The sequence below is a fragment of the Somniosus microcephalus genome, unplaced genomic scaffold (assembly GCF_052327205.1).
Source record: "Somniosus microcephalus isolate GS21.2 unplaced genomic scaffold, FLI_Smic_1.0 unresolved_chr7, whole genome shotgun sequence".
NCBI lineage: Eukaryota > Metazoa > Chordata > Chondrichthyes > Squaliformes > Somniosidae > Somniosus > Somniosus microcephalus.
The window spans coordinates 12,273,924-12,296,005 of NW_028225185.1; the positions used below are offsets into that span (position 1 = coordinate 12,273,924).

A 22,082-nucleotide genomic window follows, 5' to 3' on the forward strand; every position below is an offset into this window, starting at 1 on the left:
GAGGGGCTGAATGGGCCTCCTCCTGTTCCTGTGTAACAGGCTCGAGGGGCTGAATGGCCTCCTCCTGCTCCTGTGTAACAGGCTCGAGGGGGCTGAATGGCCTCCTCCTGTTCCTACATTAGTGGTTTACTGTTTAAAGGCGCCCAGAGGAATGAAGATGTATAAGTTCTCTGCCGGTGAGGGTAGAAACTGGAGAGCTGTCCCAAGGCGGGGCCATTCTTGTGCAGGCAAAGACTCGCCTCGCGCCACTGAAAGACACTGGCGCCACCTGGTGTAACGACTCAGACCGACAACTGGACTTTGAGCTCTGCCACTCTGACAAAGTATTGCAAAGAACGCCCTGCATTCATATACGGCGCCTTTCATGACCTCAGGTCATCCCAAAGCGCTTTACAGCCAATGAAGTATTTTTTTTGAAGTGTGGTCACTGTTGTAATGTAGGAAACGTGGCTGCCAATTAGCGCACAGCAAGCTCCCACGAGCAATGCTCTTCTTCAAAATAGTGGCCGTGGGATCTTTATGTCCACCTGAGAGGGCAGACGGGGCCTCGGTCTAACGTCTCATCCGAAAGACGGCACCTCCGACAGTGCGGCGCTCACTCAGTACCGCCCCTCCGACAGTGCGGCGCTCCCTCAGTACCGCCCCTCCGACAGTGCGGCGCTCCCTCAGTACCGCCCCTCCGACAGTGCGGCGCTCCCTCAGTACCGCCCCTCCGACAGTGCGGCGCTCCCTCAGTACCACCCCTCCGACAGTGCGGCGCTCCCTCAGTACCGCCCCTCCGACAGTGCGGCATTCCCTCAGTACAGCCCCTCCGACAGTGCGGCGCTCCCTCAGTACCGCCCCTCCGACAGTGCGGCGCTCCCTCAGTACCGCCCCTCCGACAGTGCGGCGCTCCCTCAGTACCGCCCCTCCGACAGTGCGGCGCTCCCTCAGTACCGCCCCTCCGACAGTGCGGCGCTCCCTCAGTACCGCCCCTCCGACAGTGCGGCGCTCCCTCAGTACCGCCCCTCCGACAGTGCGGCGCTCCCTCGGTACTACCCCTCCGACAGTGCGGCGCTCCCTCAGTACCACCCCTCCGACAGTGCGGCGCTCCCTCAGTACCGCCCCTCTGACAGTGCGGCGCTCCCTCGGTACTGCCCCTCCGACAGTGCGGCGCTCCCTCGGTACCGCCCCTCCGACAGTGCGGCGCTCCCTCAGTACCGCCCCTCCGACAGTGCGGCGCTCCCTCAGTACCGCCCCTCCGACAGTGCGGCGCTCCCTCAGTACCGCCCCTCCGACAGTGCGGCGCTCCCTCAGTACCGCCCCTCCGACAGTGCGGCGCTCCCTCAGTACCGCCCCTCCGACAGTGCGGCGCTCCCTCAGTACCGCCCCTCCGACAGTGCGGCGCTCCGTCAGTACCGCCCCTCCGACAGTGTGGCGCTCCCTCAGTACTGGCACGGGCAGTGTCGGCCTGGATTTTGGGTTCAAGTCTCTGGAATGGGGACTTCAACCCACAATCTACTGACTCCGAGGCGAAGAGACAGACAGAGAGAGAGAGAGTGCTACCCACTGAGCCATGCCGACACCAAGTCGTGGTTGATCTCACGATGATGCCAATCTAACCGAGCCCTTTTGTATTTCCACAGGTGGCCACTCACCGGGATGAAGCTCCGAATGTCCATTCCAGTCTCTCGGGCCTGCCCAGTGTCGTGTCTGCGGCTCTTGCGGCAGCTGGGCTGAACCACCAGGCCCAGGACGTATGTCGAGGTAGGACTGTCATTGCATGTACAGAGAACACAAGTACAGAAACAATGAGCCAATTCTGCATCCCACAGATTAAAAAAAAATAATTATTTATTCGTTCATGGGATCCGGTCGTCGCCGACAAGGCCAGCATTTATTGCCCATCCCCTAATTGCCCCTTGAGAAGGTGGTGGTGGTGAGCCGCCTTCTTGAACCGCTGTTCTTCGTAGTGGCTTTGCTCGGCCATTTCAGAGGGCTGTTAAGAGTCAACCACATTGCTGTGGGTTTGGAGCCACATATAGGCCAGACCAGGTAAGGACAGTAGATTTCTGGAGTCACATATAGGCCAGACCAGGTAAGGACGGCAGATTTCTGGAGTCACATATAGGCCAGACCAGGTAAGGACAGTAGATTTCTGGAGTCACATATAGGCCAGGCCGGGTAAGGACAGTAGATTTCTGGAGTCACATATAGGCCAGGCCGGGTAAGGACAGCAGATTTCTGGAGTCACATATAGGCCAGACCGGGTAAGGACAGTAGATTTCTGGAGTCACATATAGGCCAGGCCGGGTAAGGACAGTAGATTTCTGGAGTCACATATAGGCCAGACCGGGTAAGGACAGTAGATTTCTGGAGTGACATATAGGCCAGACCGGGTAAGGACAGTAGATTTCTGGAGTCACATATAGGCCAGACCGGGTAAGGACAGTAGATTTTTGGAGTCACATATAGGCCAGACCAGGTAAGGACAGTAGATTTCCTTCCCTAAAGGACATTAGTGAACCAGATGGGTTTTTACAACAATCCGGTAGTTTCACAGTCAACGTTACTGATACCAGCGTTTTGTTCCAGAGTTATTTAATTAATTGAATTTAAATTCCACAGCTGCCATAGAGTCATAACGGCACAGAAGGAGGCCATCCAGCCCATCGAGTCCGTGCCGGCTCTCTGCGGAGCGATCCAGTCAGTCCCATTCCCCCGCTCTATCCCCGTAGCCCTGCAAGTTTATTTCCCTCAAGTGCCTATCCAGTCTCCCCCTGGAAAACATCGAGTGTCTCCGCTTCCACCACTTCCGTCGGCAGCGAGTTCCAGGTCCTCACCACTCGCTGCGTAAAAAAGTTTTTCCTCACATCCCCCCCTGTATCTCCTGCCCAAAACCTTAAATCTGTGTCCCCTAGTCCTTGTACCATCAACTAGTGGGAACAGCCTTTCCCCGTCTAGCCTATCCAAACCCGTCGTAATCTTGTACACCTCGATCAAATCGCCCCTCAACCTCCTTTGCTCTAATGAAAACAAATCCGGCTTCTCCAACGTGTCCTTGTAGCTAAGATCCCCCCATCCCCAGAACCATTCTGGTGAATCTCCTCTGCACCCTCTCAAGGGCCTTCACATCCTTCCTAAAGTGTGGTGACCAGAACTGGACGCAATACTCCAGTTGTGGCCGAACCAGCGCTTTATAAAGGTTCAGCATCACTTCTCTACTTTTGTACTCAGTACCTCTATTTATGAAGCCCAAGACCCCATATACTTTGTTAACCACTCTCTCAATATGTCCTGCCACCTTCAGGGACCTATGCACATTAACTCCCAGGTCCCTCTGTCCCTGCACACTCTTTAAAACTGTGCCATTAAGTGTATATTGCCTCTCCCTGTTCCTTCTGCCAAAATGCATCACCTCACACTTCTCTGTACTAAATTCCATCTGCCACTTGTCTGCCCATTCTGCTAGCCTTTCTATGTCCTGTTGCAGTCGATTGATATCATCACTGTTTGCCACACCCCCAAGTTTGGTGTCATCGGCAAATTTAGAAATTCTACTCTGTATTCCAATATCCAGGTCATTTATATATATATATCAAAAAAAGCAGTGGTGGGATTTGAACTCATGGAGGTGATTTGACCAATGGGGGCGCATTGGAGGCGGGACTGCTACTTGTCGGGTCGATGTCCCGTCTCCATCGATTTGTGGCCAACCCCACGCTATTTTCCCTTGATTGAACTTGTTAAGCTCGCCCAGCGGGCTCAGCAGGCCAATTAAGGGGAAGCCGGTTGCAGAGAACGTCACGCGTATGACGTTTCATCTGTCAAAAATCTGTGAAGCTGTCAAACACTGACATTCTCTGTAGTTTGATGAGTTATTGAATTCAAGACCTCATCAAACCTCTTTCTTTAGCAGAAATGAGATGGTTGTTGCATTGGAGAATGCAGCGGCCATCTGTCATCTCTGCCGGTGAGATGCGAGACTCTCCGCACCCTCAACGATTGAAGCCTGCAGGAAGAAACAAAGGGAAGTAAACATTTTCTAGCACTTTCCACTCACCTCACATACTCACCTCTCCACACTTGCACCCATCACTTAGCTTCACAGCGCACTTTTGCACCCCCCCCGCAGACCCACTGCTCGCCTCGGTGACCCTGGCGGGGTTCGCAGCCTTCGGGAAGCCCGCACTTCTGAGGGTAAAATGGGGAGAATCCTCTTATCTGCCTGTTAACGACCTGTTAACAGGCAGATAAGTGGCTGTAATCCCCTTCCTGCCTCCCAAGGAGACGGGACCCGGCGCGGGCCGGCTACCCGCCTCCTGGGGAGATGACACGGAGACGGGTTGGGGGGCAGGATGGGCACCCGGTCCCAGATTCTCCCGGCAGTCCCGCCTCCCCAGGGCTGGCAAGATCGCGCCTCACGTCACCAGATTATTCGTCCAGGCCTCTGGATTACTAGTCCAGCAACATAACCGCGATGCTACTGTTCCCGACGTGTCAGTGTTTAAAGGCACTGCTCGGAGCTGAGCTCTGCAGCCTGCGGCCGGTCTCAGGTCTGTGCTGAGTTAGTGATTGGAGTAGTCCGCACTGCCTCTGGACCAGGGAGTAGGGAAAATCAGGTAGACTTTTTTTTTTATTCGTTCGTGGGATGTGGGCGTCGCTGGCAAGGCCCAGCATTTATTGCCCATCCCTAGTTGCCCCTTGAGAAGGTGGTGGTGAGCCGCCTTCTTGAACCGCTGCAGTCCGTGTGGTGAAGGTGCTCCCACAGTGCTGTTAGGGAGGGAGTTCCAGGATTTTGACCCAGCGACGATGAAGGAACGGCCCGATATATTTCCAAGTCGGGATGGTGTGTGGCTTGGAGGGGAACTTGGAGGTGGTGGTGTTCCCACGCGCCTGCTGCCCTTGTCCTTCTAGGTGGTAGAGGTCGCGGGTTTGGGAGGTGCTGCCAAAGAAGCCTTGGCGAGTTGCTGCAGTGCATCTTGTAGACGGTACACACTGCAGCCACGGTGCGCCGGTGGTGGAGGGAGTGAATGTTTAAGGCGGTGGACGGGGGGCCGATCAAACGGGCTGCTTTGTCCTGGATGGTGTCGAGCTTCTTGAGTGTTGTTGGAGCTGCACTCATCCAGGCAAGTGGAGAGTATTCCACCACACTCCTGACTTGTGCCTTGTAGATGGTGGAAAGGCTTTGGGGAGTCAGGAGGTGAGACTTCCTGATTACTATCCAGGAACCCGATCCCCTGTGCCTGAAAAGTGCATGAGGATAGGATCTGGCCGGGCTTGGCTGCGATGAAATTTTAAAAAAAAGACTTGCATTTCTATAGCACCATTCACGACCACCAGGCATCCCAAAGCGCTTTACATAGAAACATAGAAGATAGGAGCAGGAGTAGGCCATTCGGCCCCTCGAGCCTGCTCCGCCATTCAATGAGATCATGGCTGATCATCCAAATTCAGTACCCTGTCCCTGCTTTCTCCCCATATCCCTTGATCCCTTTAGCCTTAAGAAATATATCCAACTCCTTCTTGAATATATTTAATGAATTGGCCTCAACTGCCTTCTGTGGTAGAGAATTCCACAGGTTCACCACTCTCTGGGTGAAGAAATTCCTCCTCATCTCTGTCCTAAATGGCTTACCCCTTATCCTTAGACTGTGACCCCTGGTTCTGGACTCCCCGCCATCGGGAACATCCTTCCTGCATCTAGTCTGTCTAGTCCTGTTAGAATGTTATAAGTTTCAATGAGATCCCCTCTCATTCTTCTAAACTCTAGCGAGTATAAGCCCAATCAACCTAATCTCTCTTCATATGTCATTCCTGCCATCCCAGGTATCAGTCTGGTGAATCTTCGCTGCACTCCCTCCATGGCAAGAACATCCTTCCTCAGATAAGGCGACCAAAACTGCACACAATACTCAAGGTGTGGTCTCACCAAGGCCCTGTACAACTGCATCAAGTCATCCTTGTTCCTGTACTCGAACCCTCTCGCTACGAAGGCCAATGAAGTACTTTTGAAGTGTAGTCACTGTTGTAATCTAGGAAACGGGGCAGCCAATTTGCGCACAGCAAGCTCCCACAAACAGCGGGCAGGAAAGTGGAGTTGAGGCCAAAATCGGATCAGCCATGATCTCATTGAATGGCGGAGCAGGCTCGAGGGGCCGAACGGCCGGCTCCTGCTCCTATTGCTTATGTTCTTGTAACGTGATAATGACCAGATAATCTCTGATGTTGATTGAGGGAGAAAAGAGACCCAGCCTGTTCATCCTTTCCTGATCTGCCCTCTTGAGCATCCCTGCTTATAATCGCTCCACCATTGGCGGCCGTGTCTTCTGTTGCCTGGGCCCTAAGCTCTGGAATTCCCTCTCTAAACCTCTCCGCTTGTCCCTCTCCACCTTTAAGGTGCTTCTTAAAAACCGACCTCTTTGACCAAGCTTCTGCTCACCTGCCCTAATTTCTCCTTATGTGGCTCGGGTACAAATTCATTGGGGGAAAAATTGAGTTGCGCCCCCCCTCTTTGGGATAAAGTAGCGCCCCGAAAAAACTAGCGCCCCCGCGGGGCCAGAATTAATCAGTAGTGCCCCAAGAGGGAAGCGGGGCGCTACTGGAAGCACCCCACCTCCCTCATGGGGCGCTGCGAGGGAATATCGCGCGCTACGTGCCGTGGCACCACGCTATTTCGCGGGAGGCGTTGGCGGCGCCGCGCCCGGGCGCCAGTTGCTTTGCGCCCCGTTAGCGCCCTCTTGGGGACGTTTGCTGTGAAGAGCCTTGGGATGTTTTACTCCGTTAAAGGCGCTATATAAATACAAGGGGCTGGATTTTCATTGAGGAGGCGGGACTACAACTTTGGGGGTTGTAGTCCCGCCTCCGTCGAGTTGTAGCCAACCCACGCGATTTTGACTTGATTGACCTTGTTGAGCCCGCCCAGCAGACTCAGCAGGCCAATTAAGGGCCACCCGGCAACAGGTGACGTCACAGATTGACATTTCATCTGTCAAGACCTTTTGACAGATGAAATATCAGCGTTTGACAGCTGTTTGAAGCGGTCAAACACTGACAATCTGTACTCCAGGTTAATTCCTTCCTCTCAGGGTAATTTAGAGATCTCTCCAGAACAGAAAGCTGAATGCTGCAATTTTTGACAGATCGCGGCCATTCTGCTTTCTGTGCCGGTGAGATGAGGGACTCCCGAGACCTGAGGGAAGGAAGGCTGTAAAAGTAAGTAAAACTTCTTTAAACACTTTACACACACCAAACACACTTACCTCTGCACTCATGCACCCATCACTCACCTGAACACCGGACATCTCGACCCCTCCAAGCCCTTCAGCCCGACGGCCCGCCTCGCTAACTTGGCGTGGTTTGGAGCCGTCGGGAATCCCACACTTCAGGAATAAAAATAGGGATTAGGCTAAAAACTGCCTGTTAACAGGCAGTTAATTGGCACTAATCCCCTTCCCGCCTCGGGGAGGCGGGTCCCAGCGCGGGTCGGGTACCCGCCTCCTGGGAAACGGGCACGGAGGCCGGTTGGGGGCGGGATGGGTTCGTGCCCCCCGATTTCGGGATTTTAACCCCCCCCACACGCCTCCAATCCCGCCTCCACGGCCTGATGAAAATCCTGCCCAAGGTGTTGTTGCTGTTAGTTTTAACCTCTCAGTTCTGGTATCCTCCTTGCGTTTGTCGTGCAGTCACAGCAAGATCGCAGAATCGTGTAATGAGATGAACGATGAGTTGATTTGTTTGCTGGTGACGTTAGTTGATGGAGGAATGTTGACCAGAATACCGGGGGGGGGAACTTCAACGCTCTTCTTTAAAGAGGGCTGTGCTTACGTCCACCGGGAATTTCGGTTTAACATCCCATCCAGTCGCTGAAGGTAAGCATGCAGGTGCAGCAGGCGGTTAAGAAGGCAAATGGTATGTTGGCCTTCGTAGCGAGAGGGTTCGAGTACAGGAGCAAAGATGTCTTGCTGCATTTGTACAGGGCCTTGGTGAGACCACACCTTGAGTATTGTGTGCAGTTCTGGTCGCCTTATCTAAGGAAGGATGTTCTTGCCATGGAGGGAGTTCAGCGAAGATTCACCAGGCTGATACCTGGGATGGCAGGAATGACGTATGAGGAGAGATTGGGTCAATTGGGCTTATACTCGCTGGAGTTTAGAAGAATGAGAGGGGATCTCATTGAAACTTATAAAATACTAACAGGACTAGATAGACTGGATGCAGGAAGGATGCTCCCGATGGCGGGGGAGTCCAGAACCAGGGGTCACAGTCTAAGGATAAGGGGTAAGCCATTTAGGACAGAAATGAGGAGGAATTTCTTCACCCAGAGTGGTGAACCTGTGGAATTCTCTACCACAGAAGGCAGTAGAGGCCAATTCATTAAATATATTCAAGAAGGAGTTAGATATATTTCTTAAGGCTAAAGGGATCAAGGGAGAAAGCAGGGACTGGGTACTGAATTTGGATGATCAGCCATGATCGCATTGAGGGGCCGAACGGCCGACTCCTATCTTCTATGTTTCTATCCGAAAGACGGCATCTCCGAAAGTGCAGCGCTCCTTCAGTGGGCACGTCAGCCTGGATTACGGTGCTCAAGCCTCTGGAGTGAGACTCGGAGGTGGGAGGGATACCCACTGAACCAGGGCCGACAGCTGAGCCCTGTGCCAGCTGAGCCGTTGGGGCGAGCAGCTGTAAAAAAACACTGGCGTCGGTCGGGTTTTTTTTTTCCCGGTTTGATTGCGCTAACGCTGTCTCTCCTTCATTTCGGCAGCTTTCACCTCGGGCGCGCAGGCGCTGTCCTCCGCCCTCTCCGCGGAGGCCAAAGGGGACGATAAGGAGAAAGAAAACAGCCTCAGCTCCCAGCTGGAAGATGACTTGTCCGAGGACGATGATGGCGATGACCCCAGAAAAGACAAATCGGGGCGCAGCAGATCAAGGTACATTGAGTTACATCGGGCGCGGTTTACCCAGCCCCGGGGAGGCGGGTTTGGAGGCGGGCCTGCCGGGAAAATGGCAGCATGTGGAATTTGCTACCACAGGGAGCAGTTGAGAGGAATAGGGATCAAGGGATACGGGGAGAAAGCAGGGACAGGGTACTGAATTTGGATGATCAGCCATGATCGCATTGAATGGCGGAGCAGGCTCGAGGGGCCGAATGGCCGACTCCTGCTCCTATCTTCTATGTTTCTATAGCGTAGATGCATTTAAGGGTGTGTGGCTGTAATCCCCATCCCGCCCCCCAGCCCGCCTCCGTGTCATCTTCCCAGGTGGCGGGTGCCTGACCCGCGCCAGGTCCCGTCTCCTGGAGGCAGGAAGGGGATTACATAGAAACATAGAAGATAGGAGCAGGAGTAGGCCATTCGGCCCCTCGAGCCTGCTCCGCCATTCAATGAGATCATGGCTGATCATCTAAATTCAGTACCTGTCCCTGCTTTCTCCCCATATTCCTTGATCCCTTTAGCCTTAAGAAATATATCCAACTCCTTCTTGAACGAATTGGCCTCCACTGCCTTCTGTGGTAGAGAATTCCACAGGTTCACCACTCTCTGGGTGAAGAAATTCCTCCTCATCTCTGTCCTAAATGGCTTACCCCTTATCCTTAGATTATGACCCCTAGTTCTGGACTCCCCCGCCATCGGGAACATCCTTCCTGCATCTAGTCTGTCTAGTCCTGTTAGAATTTTATAAGTTTCAATGAGATCCCCTCTCATTCTTCTAAACTCCAGCGAGTACAAGCCCAATCGACCCAATCTCTCCTCATATGTCATTCCTGCCATCCCAGGTATCAGTCTGGTGAATCTTCGCTGCACTCCTTCCATGGCAAGAACATCCTTCCTCAGATAAGGCGACCAAAACTGCACACAATACTCAAGGTACGGTCTCACCAAGGCCCTGTACAACTGCAGCAAGACATCCTTGTTCCTGTACTCAAACCAGGATGTTAACAGGCAGTTAAGAGGATTGTTATAAATCTCATCTTCATCAAGAAACTACTCGTGAAATAACGCTGGATGGCCAGCTGGTGGCGCCGTCCAAGGAGTATAAATACTCGGGCGTGGGCCCAGCTTGCCAGGGACATTTTGTAAGACAGGAACTAGTGAAGTACAATTAGACCGCCATGTTCTGAAACAAGTTGATTAAAGCCTTGCTTTATACTTGAACCAAGTGCGTAGTGAGTTTGATTACGTCACGGATTATCCCCATTTTCTCACCAGAGGCGGGAAGCCCCGCCAGGGTCAGCGAGGCGAGCAGTGGGTCTGCGGGGGTCGGAGGGGTCCAAAAGTGGGCTGTGGAGGTGAGTGACGGGTGCAAGTGTGGGGAGGTGAGTATGTGAGGTGAGTGAAAAGTGACAGAAAAAAGTTTCCTTACCTTTGTTTCTTCCTGCAGGCTTCAATCGCTGGGGAGCCGGAGACTCCGGCATCTCGATGGCAGAGATGACAGAATGGCTGCTGCAATCTCCGATGCAACAGCTATCTGCTTTCTGCTCACAGAACAGGTTTGGTGAGCCTTGAGTGCAAGACCTCCCCAAGCAACAGAGAATGTCAGTGTTTGTCAGCTTCTCAAAGCTGTCAAACGATGGCAATTCATCTGTCAAAATTTTTTGACAGATGAAACGTCATACGTTGACGTTCTCTGTAATCGTCTTCCCCTTAATTGGCCTCCCGAGCCCGCTGGGCGGGCTTAACACGGTCAATCAAGGTAAAATAGCGTGGGTTGGCCACAAGTCGATGGAGGCGGGACTACAACCCGACAAGCAGCAGTCCTGCCTCTAACGCGCCCCCATTGGCCAAACCGCCCCCCATAGAATATACGGCACAGAAACAGGCCTTTCGACCCAGCCAGTCCATGCCGGCATTTATGCTCCACTTGAATCTCCTCCCGTCTTTCCTCATCTAAATCTATCAGCGTAACTCTCTATTCCTTTCTCCCTCATGTGTTTATCCAGCTTCCCCTTAAATGCATCGATACTATTCACTTCGACCACTCCCTGTGGTAGTGAGTTCCACATTCTCACCGCTCTCTGGGTAAAGAAGTTTCTCCTGAATTCCCTATTGGATTTCTTGGTGACGATCTTATATTGACGGACCCTAGTTCTGGTCTCCCCCCACAAGTGGAAACACTCTACGTCTACTCTTATCAGAAGGTGTGAGGTTATGCACTTTGGCAGGAAAAATCGTAGAGCAAGTTATTATCTTAATGGCAAGAAACTGGAAAGTACTGAAGTACAAAGGGATCTGGGGGTCCTGGTGCACGAAACTCAAAAGGTTAGCATGCAGGTACAGCAAGTGATTAAGAAAGCCAATGGAATGTTGGCTTTCATTGCTAGGGGGATAGAATATAAAAATAGGGAGGTATTGCTTCAGTTGTACGAGGTATTGGTGAGACCGCACCTGGAATACTGAATACAGTTTTGGTGTCCATACTTAAGAAAAGACATACTTGCTCTCGAGTCAGTACAAAGAAGGTTCACTCGGTTAATCCCGGGGATGAGGGGATGGACATATGAGGAGAGGTTGAGTAGATTGGGACTCTACTCATTGGAGTTCAGAAGAATGAGAGGCGATCTTATTGAAACATATAAGATTGTGAAGGGGTTGGATCGGGTGGATGCGGGGAGGGTGTTCCCGATGATGGGTGAAACTAGAACTAGGGGGCATAATCTTAAAATAAGGGGCTGCTCATTCAAAACTGAGATGAGGAGGAACTACTTCACTCAGAGGGTGGTAGGTCCATGGAATATGCTGCCCCAAAAAGCTGTAGAAGCTACATCATTACATAAATTTAAAACAGAAATAGACAGTTTCCTAGAAGTAAAGGGAATTAAGGGTTACGGGGAGCGGGCAGGAATTTGGACATGAGTCTAGGTTCGGATCGGACATGGCCCTGTGGGTAGCGGAGCGGGCCCAGGGGCCGTGTAGCCTGATCCTGCTCCTATTTTGTGTGTCTAATTCTGTTAGATTCAGGAGATGGTTCCGTGATAGTAGATTGGCGGTTAGGATCAGATCAGCCATGATCTTATTGAATGGCGGAGCAGGCTCGAGGGGCCGATTGGCCTACTCCTGCTCCTATTTCTTATGTTCTTTCATCATTTTAAAGACCTCTATCAGGTCACCCCTCGGCCTTCTCTTTTCAGAAGCAAAGGGCCCCAGCCTGTTCACCCTTTCCTGATGGGTATCACCTCACAGTTCTGGTGTCATCCTTGTCAATCTCTTTTGCATGCTCCTTAAAACCTACCTCTTTGACCAAGCTTTAGGTCATCTGCCCTCATTTCTTCTTCTGTGGCTCGGTGTCAAATTTTTTGTCTTATAAATACTCCTGTGAAGCGCCCTTGGGGACGTTCAGAGAAGGTTCACTCGGTTGATTCCGGAGATGAGGGGGTTGACGTATGAGGAAAGGTTGAGTAGGTTGGGCCTCTACTCATTGGAGTTCAGAAGAATGAGAGGCGATCTTATCGAAACGTATAAGATTGTGAGGGGGCTTGATCGGGTGGATGCGGGGAGGATGTTTCCACTGATGGGTGAGACTAGAACTAGGGGGCATAATCTTAGAATAAGGGGCTGCCCTTTCAAAACTGAGATGAGGAGAAACTTCTTCACTCAGAGGGTAGTAAATCTATGGAATTTGCTACCTCAGAGAGCTGTGGAAGCTGCGACATTAAATACATTTGAAACGGAGATAGACAGTTTCCTAGCTGATAAGGGAATTAGGGGTTACGGGGAGCGGGCAGGGAAGTGGACGTGAGTCTAGGTTCGGATCAGCCATGATCCTATTGAATGGCGGAGCAGGCCCGAGGGGCCGTATGGCCTACTCCTGCTCCTACTTCTTATGTTCTTATGTTCTTATTATGTTCTATGATGTTAAAGTTGTTGCGTTCCAGAGCTTAGGGGCCCAGGCGGCTGAAGGCACGGCCGCCAGTGGTGGAGCAATGGAAATCGGGGGGGGGGGGGCATGGTCAAGAGGCCGGAATTGGAGGACAGCAGAGATCTCGGAGGGTTTGTGGGGCCGGAGGAGGTTACAGAGATAGGGAGAGGGCGGAGAAGGACCACGGAGGGATTTGAAAACAAGGATGGAGAATTTTAAAACCGAGGCCTTGCTTAACCGGGAGCCGATGTAGGTCAGCGAGCACAGGGGGTGATGGGTGAGCAGGACAAATTAGGCAGCCCGAGTTTTGGATGACGTCAAGTTTATGGAGTGTAGAACTAGGGAGGCCGGCCAGGGGTGCATTGGAATAGTCAAGTCTAGAGGTAAGAAAGGCAGGGATGAGGGTTTTGGCAGCGGATAAGCTGAGAGGCAAAAATACAGTACAGAAGGAGGCCATTCGGCCCAACGTGCCTGACATGAATCTTGTCATTCACGTGGAAATGACTTATGAAATAATACTGGGCGGCCTGCTGGTGGCGCTGTCCAGGGAGAGTATAAATACTCGGGCACGGGCCCAGCTTGCGCAGGACATTCTTTAACAGGAACTAGTGAAGGACACAACTAGACCTCCATGTTGTAAAACAGTTGATTAAAGCTTTGTTTAACGCTTAGACCAAGTGCCGAGTAGTTTTCTTACGTCAGCACCTATGCTGGCTCTTTGAAAGAGCAGTCTGGAAAAGGGAAGTAATAAAAAATAAAGCTGATGGTCACCTACTTTGACTCGTTGCAGCAACCACGAAGACGACGACTTGAACCCGGAGCAGAAAGCCGAACGAGAGAAGGACCGGAGGATGGCGAACAACGCGCGCGAGCGCCTCCGCGTGCGGGACATCAATGAGGCGTTTAAGGAGCTGGGGCGGATGTGTCAGCTGCACATGAAGAACGACAAGCCGCAGACAAAGCTCCTGATCCTCCACCAGGCCGTCTCCGTCATCCTGGGGTTGGAGCAACAAGTCAGAGGTCAGTTGGCAGAGCTGATGACTGATAGAATCATATAGAACAGAATCACACAGCACAGGAGGAGGCCATTCGGCCCATCGTGCCTGTGCCGGCTCTTTGAAAGAGCTCTCCAATTAATCCCACTTCCCCCCCACCGCGCTTTTCCCATAGCCCTTGCGGATTTTTCCTCTTCAAGTATATATTTTTTTATTCGTTTTGTGGGCTGTGGGCATCGCCGGCAAGGCCAGCATTTATTGCCCATCCCTAGTCACCCCGAGAAGGTGGTGGTGAGCCGCCTTGTTGAATACCACATTGCTGTGGGTCTGGAGGAACAAGGATGTCTTGCTGCAGTTGTACAGGGGCCTTGGTGAGACCACACCTCGAGTATTGTGTGCAGTTTTGGTCGCCTTATCTGAGGAAGGATGTTCTTGCCATGGAGGGAGTGCAGCGAAGATTCACCAGGCTGATACCTGGGATGGCAGGAATGACGTATGAGGAGAGATTGGGTCGATTGGGCTTATACTCGCTGGAGTTTAGAAGAATGAGAGTGGATCTCATTGAAACATAAAATTCTGACAGGACTGGACAGACTGGATGCAGGAAGGATGTTCCCGATGGCCGGGGAGTCCAGAACCAGGGGTCACAGTCTAAGGATAAGGGGTAAGCCATTTAGGACAGAAATGAGGAGGAATTTCTTCACCCAGAGAGTGGTGAACCTGTGGAATTCTCTACCACAGGAGGCAGTAGAGGCCAATTCATTAAATATATTCAAGAAAGAGTTGGATATATTTCTTAAGGCTAAAGGGATCAAGGGATATGGGGAGAAGGCAGGGACAGGGTACTGAATTTGGATGATCAGCCATGATCTCATTGAATGGCGGAGCAGGCTCGAGGGGCCGAATGGCCTGCTCCTGCTCCTATCTTCTATGTTTCTATGGTTCTATACCCGGCCAGACCGGGTGAGGATGCCAGATTTCCTTCCCTAAAGGGACATTAGTGAACCAGATGTGTTTTTACGACAATCCGGTATTAGCTTTTTATTCCAGATTTATTTGTTTAATTGAATTTAAATTTCCGCAACTGCCGTGGTGGGATTTTGAACTCCCGTCTCTGGATCACTAGTCCAGGCCTCTGGATTACTAGTTCAGTAACATAACCACTGTGCTGCCGTACCCCCAATTCCTTTTCGGAAGTTACGATTGAACCTGCTTCCACCGTCCTTTCAGGCAGTGCATTCCAGATCACATCAACTGGAACTCCCTCCCTAACAGCGCTGTGGGAGCACCTTCACCACACGGGACTGCAGCGGTTCAAGAAGGCGGCTCACCACCACCTTCTCAAGGGGCAACTCGAGATGGGCAATAAATGCTGGGCCTTGCCAGCGACGCCCACATCACCTGAATAATTTTTTTTTTTTGAAGTCTCAATCCAGTTTCTCTTCTTAGGCAGTCCCTCGGAACCGAGGATGACTTGCTTCCACATTAAAAATGAGTTCTCAGGTGACTGATGAGTCCGATGCGGGACCTACAGTCTCTGTCACAGGTGGGGCAGACGGTGGTTGAAGGGGGCGGGTGGGTGTGGGGTGTTTGGGTTGACGTGCGCTCCTTCCGCTGTTTGCGCTTGGCTTCCGCTTGCTCCTGGCCGAAGAGACTCGAGGTGTTCGGCCGCCTTCCCGGATGCTTCTCCTCCACTTTGTGCGGTCTTGGGGCCAGGGATTCCCAGGTGTCGGTGGGGATGTTGCACTTTTTCAAGGAGGCTTTGAGGGTGTCCTTGAAGCGTTTCCTCTGCCCACCTGGGGCTCTCTTGCCGTGTCGGAGCTCCGAGTAGAGCGTTTGCTTTGGGAGTCTCGTATCGGGCATGCGGATGATGTGGCCCGTCCATCGGAGCTAGTGTGGTCAAAGCTTCGATGCTGGGGATGTTGGCCTGAGCGAGAACACTGACGTTGGTGCGCCTATCCTGCCAATGAATTTGCAGGATCTAGTGGAGGCAGCGTTGGTGGTACCTCTCCAGTGCTTTGAGGTGCCTGCTGTACATGGTCCATGTCTCTGAAGCATACAGGAGGGCAGGTATCACTACTGCTCTGTAGACCATGAGCTTGGTGCTGGGTTTGAGGTCCTGGTCTTCAAACACTCTCTTCCTCAGGTACCGAAGGCAGTATTGGACTTCGCCATCGACGTCTGCCATTGTTGACAGTAGGCTCCCGAGGTATGGAAAGTGGTCCACGTTGTCCAAGGCCTTGTCATGGATTTTGATAATCGGGGAGCAGTACTGTGTGGCGGAGTTACAGCACAAACGCGTACCAAATTTAGCACCAAATAGCAACCTGCATTTGCGCAGGCGCAAGGATAATTGGCGGCAGGGGGAAAGTGCCACACCAGTGCAATCGGGTGGGCTCCTCTGGGGCTGGTGCTGAGGTGCGTTGCTGGGGCTGAGTGAAGGGGGCAGCAGTAGGGGTCGGACAGTCAGCCTGTGACCTTGGAGAGGAAAGGTGGGGTGGGGAGGTGGGGGAAGGATTCAACCAGGGCTCCCAATTCTGACTGCTATTCAGCAAACTTGCTGGATGTGTCTTGGTTTTTTATATTCATTTTTTTTAATGGGATGTGTGCGTCGCTGGCGAGGCCGGCATTTATTGCCCCTCCCTAGTTGCCCTTGAGAAGGTGATGGGGAGCCGCCTTCTTGAACTGCTGCAGTCCGTGTGGTGAAACATAGAAACATAGAAGATAGGAGCAGGAGTCGGCCATTCGGCCCCTCGAGCCTGCTCCGCCATTCAATGCGATCATGGCTGATCATCCAAATTCAGTACCTGGTCCCTGCCTTCTCCCCATATCCCTTGATCCCTTTAGCCTTAAGAAATATATCCAACTCCTTCTTGAATATATTTAATGAATTGGCCTCTACTGCCTTGTGTGGTAGAGAATTCCACAGGTTCACCACTCTCTGGGTGAAGAAATTCCTCCTCATTTCTGTCCTAAATAGCCTACCCCTTATCTTTAGACTGTGACCACTGGTTCTGGACTCCCCGGCCATTGGGAACATCCTTCCTGCATCTAGTCTGTCCAGTCCTGTCAGAATTTTATAAGTTTCAATGAGATCCCCTCTTATTCATCTAAACTCCAGCGAGTACAAGCCCAATCGACCCAATCTCTCCTCATACGTCATTCCTGCCATCCCAGGTATCAACCTGGTGAATCTTCGCTGAACTCCTTCCATGGCAAGCACATCCTTCCTCAGATAAGGCGACCAAAACTGCACACAATACTCAAAGTGTGGTCTCACCAAGGCCCTATACAACTGCAGCAAGACATCCTTGTTCCTGTACTCAAACCCTCTCGCTACGAAGGCCAACATACCATTTGCCTTCTTAACCGCCTGCTGCACCTGCATGCTTACCTTCAGCGACTGGTGCACAAGGACACCTAGGTCTCGTTGCACTTCCCCTTCTCCCAATCTATTGCCATTCAGATAATAATCTGTCTTCCTGTTTTTGCCACCAAAGTGGATAACCTCCCATTTATCCACGTTATATTGCATCTGCCATGCTTCTGCCCAATCACCAAACCTGTCCCAAATCATCCTCTAGTTTCTCGGCATCCTCCTCACAGCACACACGCCCACCCAGCTTTGTGTCGTCTGCAAATTTGGAGATATTACATCTAGTTCCCTTGTCTAGATCATTAATATATATTGTGAATAGGTGGGGTCCAAGGACCGATCCCTGCGGTACCCCACTAGTCACTGCCTGCCACTCGGAAAAAGACCCGTTTATTCCAACTCTTTGCTTTCTGTCTGCCAACCAGTTCTCTATCCAAGTCAATACTTTGCCCCCAATCCCATGTGCCTTAACTTTACACGCTAATCTCTTATGTGGGACCTTATCGAAAGCCTCCTTAAAGTCCAAATACACCACATCTACTGGTTCTCCCTTATCTATTTTACCAGTTACATCCTCAAAAAATTCCAGTAGATTAGTCAAGCACGATTTACCTTTTGTAAATCCATGTTCACTTTGTCCGATCCTGTCACTGTTTTCCAAGTGCTCTGCTATTACATCTTTTATAATGGACTCTAGCATTTTCCCCACTACCGATGTCAGGCTTACCGGTCTGTAATTCCCCGTTTTCTCTCTACCACCTTTTTTGAATAGTGGGGTATCATTAGCTACCCTCCAATCCATGGGTACTGTTACAGATTCCATTGAATGTTGGAAGATGATCAGCAATGCATCTCCTATTTCTAGGGCCACTTCCTTAAGTACCCTAGGATGTAGATTATCAGGCCCTGGGGATTTATCGGCCTTCAATCCCATCAATTTCCCTAACATCATTTCCCTACAAATAGTGATTTCTTTCAGTTCCTCCCTTTCATCAGACCCTATGTTCCCTGACATCTCTGGGAGGTTATTTGTGTCCTCCTTTGTGAAGACAGAACCAAAATATGTATTTAATTGGTCTGCCATTTCTTTGTTCCCCATTATAAATTCCCCTGATTCTGACTGCAAGGGACCTACGCTTGACTTCACCAATCTTTTTCTCTTCACATATCTATAAAAGCTTTTACAGTCAGTTTTTATGTTCCATGCAAGATTACTCTCCTATTCTATTTTCCCTTTCTTAATTAATCCCTTTGTCTGCCTTTGTTGAATCCTAAACTGCTCCCAATCCTCAGGTTTGCTGCTTTTTCTGGCCAATTTATATGTCCTCTCCTTGGATCTTATGCTATCCCTAATTTCCCTTGTTAGCCACGGTTGAGTCACCTTTTTTGTTTTATTTTTATGCCAAACTGGGATGAACAAATTCTGTAGTTCATCCATGCGGTCTTTGAATGTTTGCCATTGCCTATCCACCGTCAACCCTTTGAGTGACATTCCCCAATCAATCCTACCCAACTCGCGCCTCAGACCATCGTAGTTTCCTTTATTTAAATTCAGGACCCTAGTCTCTGAGTCAACTACTTCATTCTCCATCTTAATAAAGAATTCGATCATATTATGATCGCTCCAACCCAAGGGGCCTCGTACAACAAGATTGCTAATTAATCCTTTCTCGTTACATAATACCCAGTCTAAGATGGCCTGATCTCTAGTTGGTTCCTCGACATATTGGTGCAGGAAACCATCCCATAAACACTCCAGGAATTCCTCCTCCACAGTATTGTTACTAATTTGGTTAGCCCAATCTATATGTAGATTAAAGTCACCCATGATGACTGCCGTGCCCTTATTGCACGCTTCTCTAATTTCCCTTTTAATGCCATCCCCAACCTCCACATTAGCCTTAAGAAATATATCTAACTCATTCTTGAATATATTTGATGAATTGGCCTCAACTGCCTTCTGTGGTAGAGAATTCCACAGGTTCACCACTCTCTGGGTGAAGAAATTCCTCCTCATCTCTGTCCTAAATGGCTTACCCCATATCTTTAGACTGTGACCCCTGGTTCTGGACTCCCCCGCCATCGAGAACATCCTTCATAGAAACATAGAAGATAGGAGCAGGAGTAGGCCATTCGGCCCCTCGAGCCTGCTCCGCTATTCAATGCGATCATGGCTGATCATCCAAATTTAGTACCCGGTCCCTGCTTTCTCCCCATACCCCTTGATCACTTTAGCCTTAAGAAATATATCCAACTCCTTCTTGAATATATTTAATTAATTGGCCTCTACTGCCTTCTGTGGTAGAGAATTCCACAGGTTCACCACTTTCTGGGTGAAGAAATTCCTCCTCATTTCTGCCCTAAATGGCCTACATCTTCCTGCATCTAGTCTGTCTAGTCCTGTTGGAATTTTATAAGTTTATAAGTGAAGGTGCTCCCACAGTGCTGTTAGGGAGGGAGTTCCTGGATTTTGACCCAGCGACGATGAAGGAACGGCCGATATACTTCTAAGTCAGGATGGTGTGTGTGACTTGGTTGGGAACTTGGAGGTGGTGGTGTTCCCATGCGCCTGCTGCCCTTGTCTTTCTAGGTGGAAGAGGTCGCGGGTTTGGGAGGTGCTGCCGAAGAAGCCTTGGCGAGTTGCTGCAGTGCATCTTGTAGATGGTACACACTGCAGCCACGGTGCGCCGGTGGTGGAGGGAGTGAATGTTTAAGGTGGTGGATGGGGGTGCCAGTCAAGCGGGCTGCTTTGTCCTGGATGATGTCGAGCTTCTTGAGTGGGGGCGTTCAGTGCGGACAGGATGAAGTCTCCCCGTGTTCGAATATTCCACCATTGCTTGCGCGGGAAGAATTGGCTTTGAGGTACAGTAAGCGAGGGCCCTTGGAAACTAATGGCGGCAAAGGAGTCAACACTTTCAGGAGATGGGTGTGGTGGAGGTGGGGGGAAGTGATGAAGAAATATCAGTAGCACAGACATTAGGCTGAATCTTAACTCCTAAAAACGGGTGGGTTGGGGGTCAGGTAGACATGTAGAAACTTTAAAAACTTGCGGGATTCACGAAGGCGGGACAAGGGGAGGGGGGGCAGCCAACCCGCTCCCAGGAGGCCTGTTGGCCAATTGAATATTTTAATGAGGCTGGCGGACTCCTGATTTAATCGCGGCCGGCTGGGTTTCCCAGGCCTCGGGAAACCCGGCAGCTGAAAGGAGGTGAGGGCAGCTTCGGGGAGAAGGTAAGTGCTTTCTCCACCCCCCCATCCCACCCTCCTGGCCCCCAAGTTCTCCCCCCCCCAATCAGAACTGAGCCCCCCCACCCCTGGGGGTCGGGATCGGACCGCCCCCCCCCTCCCAACTCCCCAGCCCCGCCAAGCTCCCACAGCAGCAGCGAGTGTTTTTTTTCCCCTGTTTAAAAGCCGGTGAGCCGGCTTGCGCAGGAGCTGCGGAGCACTGCACGGCTGGGTCAGCTTAAAGGGAACACTGCTCCGCACCCGACTGGACGCCAAGTCTGTCAATCAGGCTGCCTTTCCAGTCGGGGAACCTGTCCAGCCAAACCTGCGCACGCCGTGGAGTCAAAACTCCACAGCGTGCCGGGAAACCCAAACTTCCGGATTTCCCGACAGAAACTCCGGCCCCACCGCCTACGCAGCCCGCCCTGACAAGATTCATCCCATTGTCTACATTTTGTTCAGTGTCTCCTCGATTTTAAAATTCTCACCCTTGTTTTCAAATCCCTCCACGGCCCTCGCCTCCCCCCTGCCATCTCTGTAATCTCCTCCAGCCCCACAACCCTCCGAAATCTCGGCGCTGCTCCAGTTCTGGCCTCTTGACCATCCCCGATTTCCATCGCTCCGCCATTGGCGGCCGTGCCTTCAGCCGCCTGGGCCCCGAGCTCTGGAATTCCCTCCCTAAACCTCTCCGCCTCTCTCCTCCTTTAAGACGCTCCTTAAAACCGACCTCTTTGACCAAGCTTTCGGTCACCTGTCCTAATATCTCCTTATGTGGCTCTGTGTCGAATTTTATTTTTTAGATAACGCTCCTGTGAAGCGCCTTGGGACGTTTTACTACGTTAAAGGCGCTGTATAAATATATAAGTTGTTGTTGTTTATAATATATCTTAATCAGTTTTGGGAGAAATGTAGGAAGTCACACAACACCAGGTTATAGTCCAACAGCTTTATTTGAAATCACAAGCTTTCAGAGCGCTGCTCCTTCGTCAGGTGAAGTGGAGAGAAGCATATAGGCACAGCATATATAGTCAGAGAAAACTGCCAGATGATTACAGGTAATCTTTCTAACTGCCCCCTTGTGACCCCACCTCATTGTTCTTTGATGTAATGTTTTCCTGACTGACCTGTTTGGACACCATTCACACCTTTGATTGCTGTGATTATCTCTCTGCCGAGGTGTGATAAAGGGCAGTTAGAAAGATTACCTGTAATCATCTGGCAGTTTTCTCTGACTATATATGCTGTGCCTGTATGCTTCTCTTCACTTCACCTGACGAAGGAGCAGCGCGCCGAAAGCTTTTGATTTCAAATAAAGCTGTTGGACTATAACCTGGTGTTGTGTGACTTCTTACATTTGTCCACCCCAGTCCAACACCGGCATCTCCACATCACAGTTTTGGGAAAGGGGGTGGTGTCTTTGAATGTAACTTTGTGGGGGTGTAATTCTTGAACTAAAACCCACTGTGTCATTCTGCTTTCACACAGAGCGGAATCTGAACCCCAAAGCTGCTTGCCTTAAGCGAAGAGAAGAGGAGAAGATCTCCAACGTCGAACCCACGTCCGCACATCTGGTAGTTCATCAGGGCCTTGGGGATGCTCCCAACCCGATGGGTCACATGTGAACCAGGTAGATCCCAGTCGGAGTCGGG

The 22,082-nt window shown here is 51.2% G+C and overlaps 1 protein-coding gene across 2 annotated transcripts in view; it reads left to right on the plus strand.

Moving 5' to 3' along the window:
- LOC147086540 (transcription factor 12-like) overlaps positions 1-22,082 on the plus strand; it is a 233,789-nt gene that overhangs the window by 208,494 nt on the left and 3,213 nt on the right. For both annotated transcript variants that reach the window (XM_085978654.1, XM_085978655.1), the window contains 4 exons: positions 1,626-1,746; positions 8,747-8,912; positions 13,628-13,857; positions 21,919-22,060. In XM_085978654.1, the coding sequence (XP_085834780.1) occupies positions 1,626-1,746; positions 8,747-8,912; positions 13,628-13,857; positions 21,919-22,055 (654 nt within the window). In that variant the 3' untranslated portion in view covers positions 22,056-22,060. The remainder of the gene's footprint in view (positions 1-1,625; positions 1,747-8,746; positions 8,913-13,627; positions 13,858-21,918; positions 22,061-22,082) is intronic.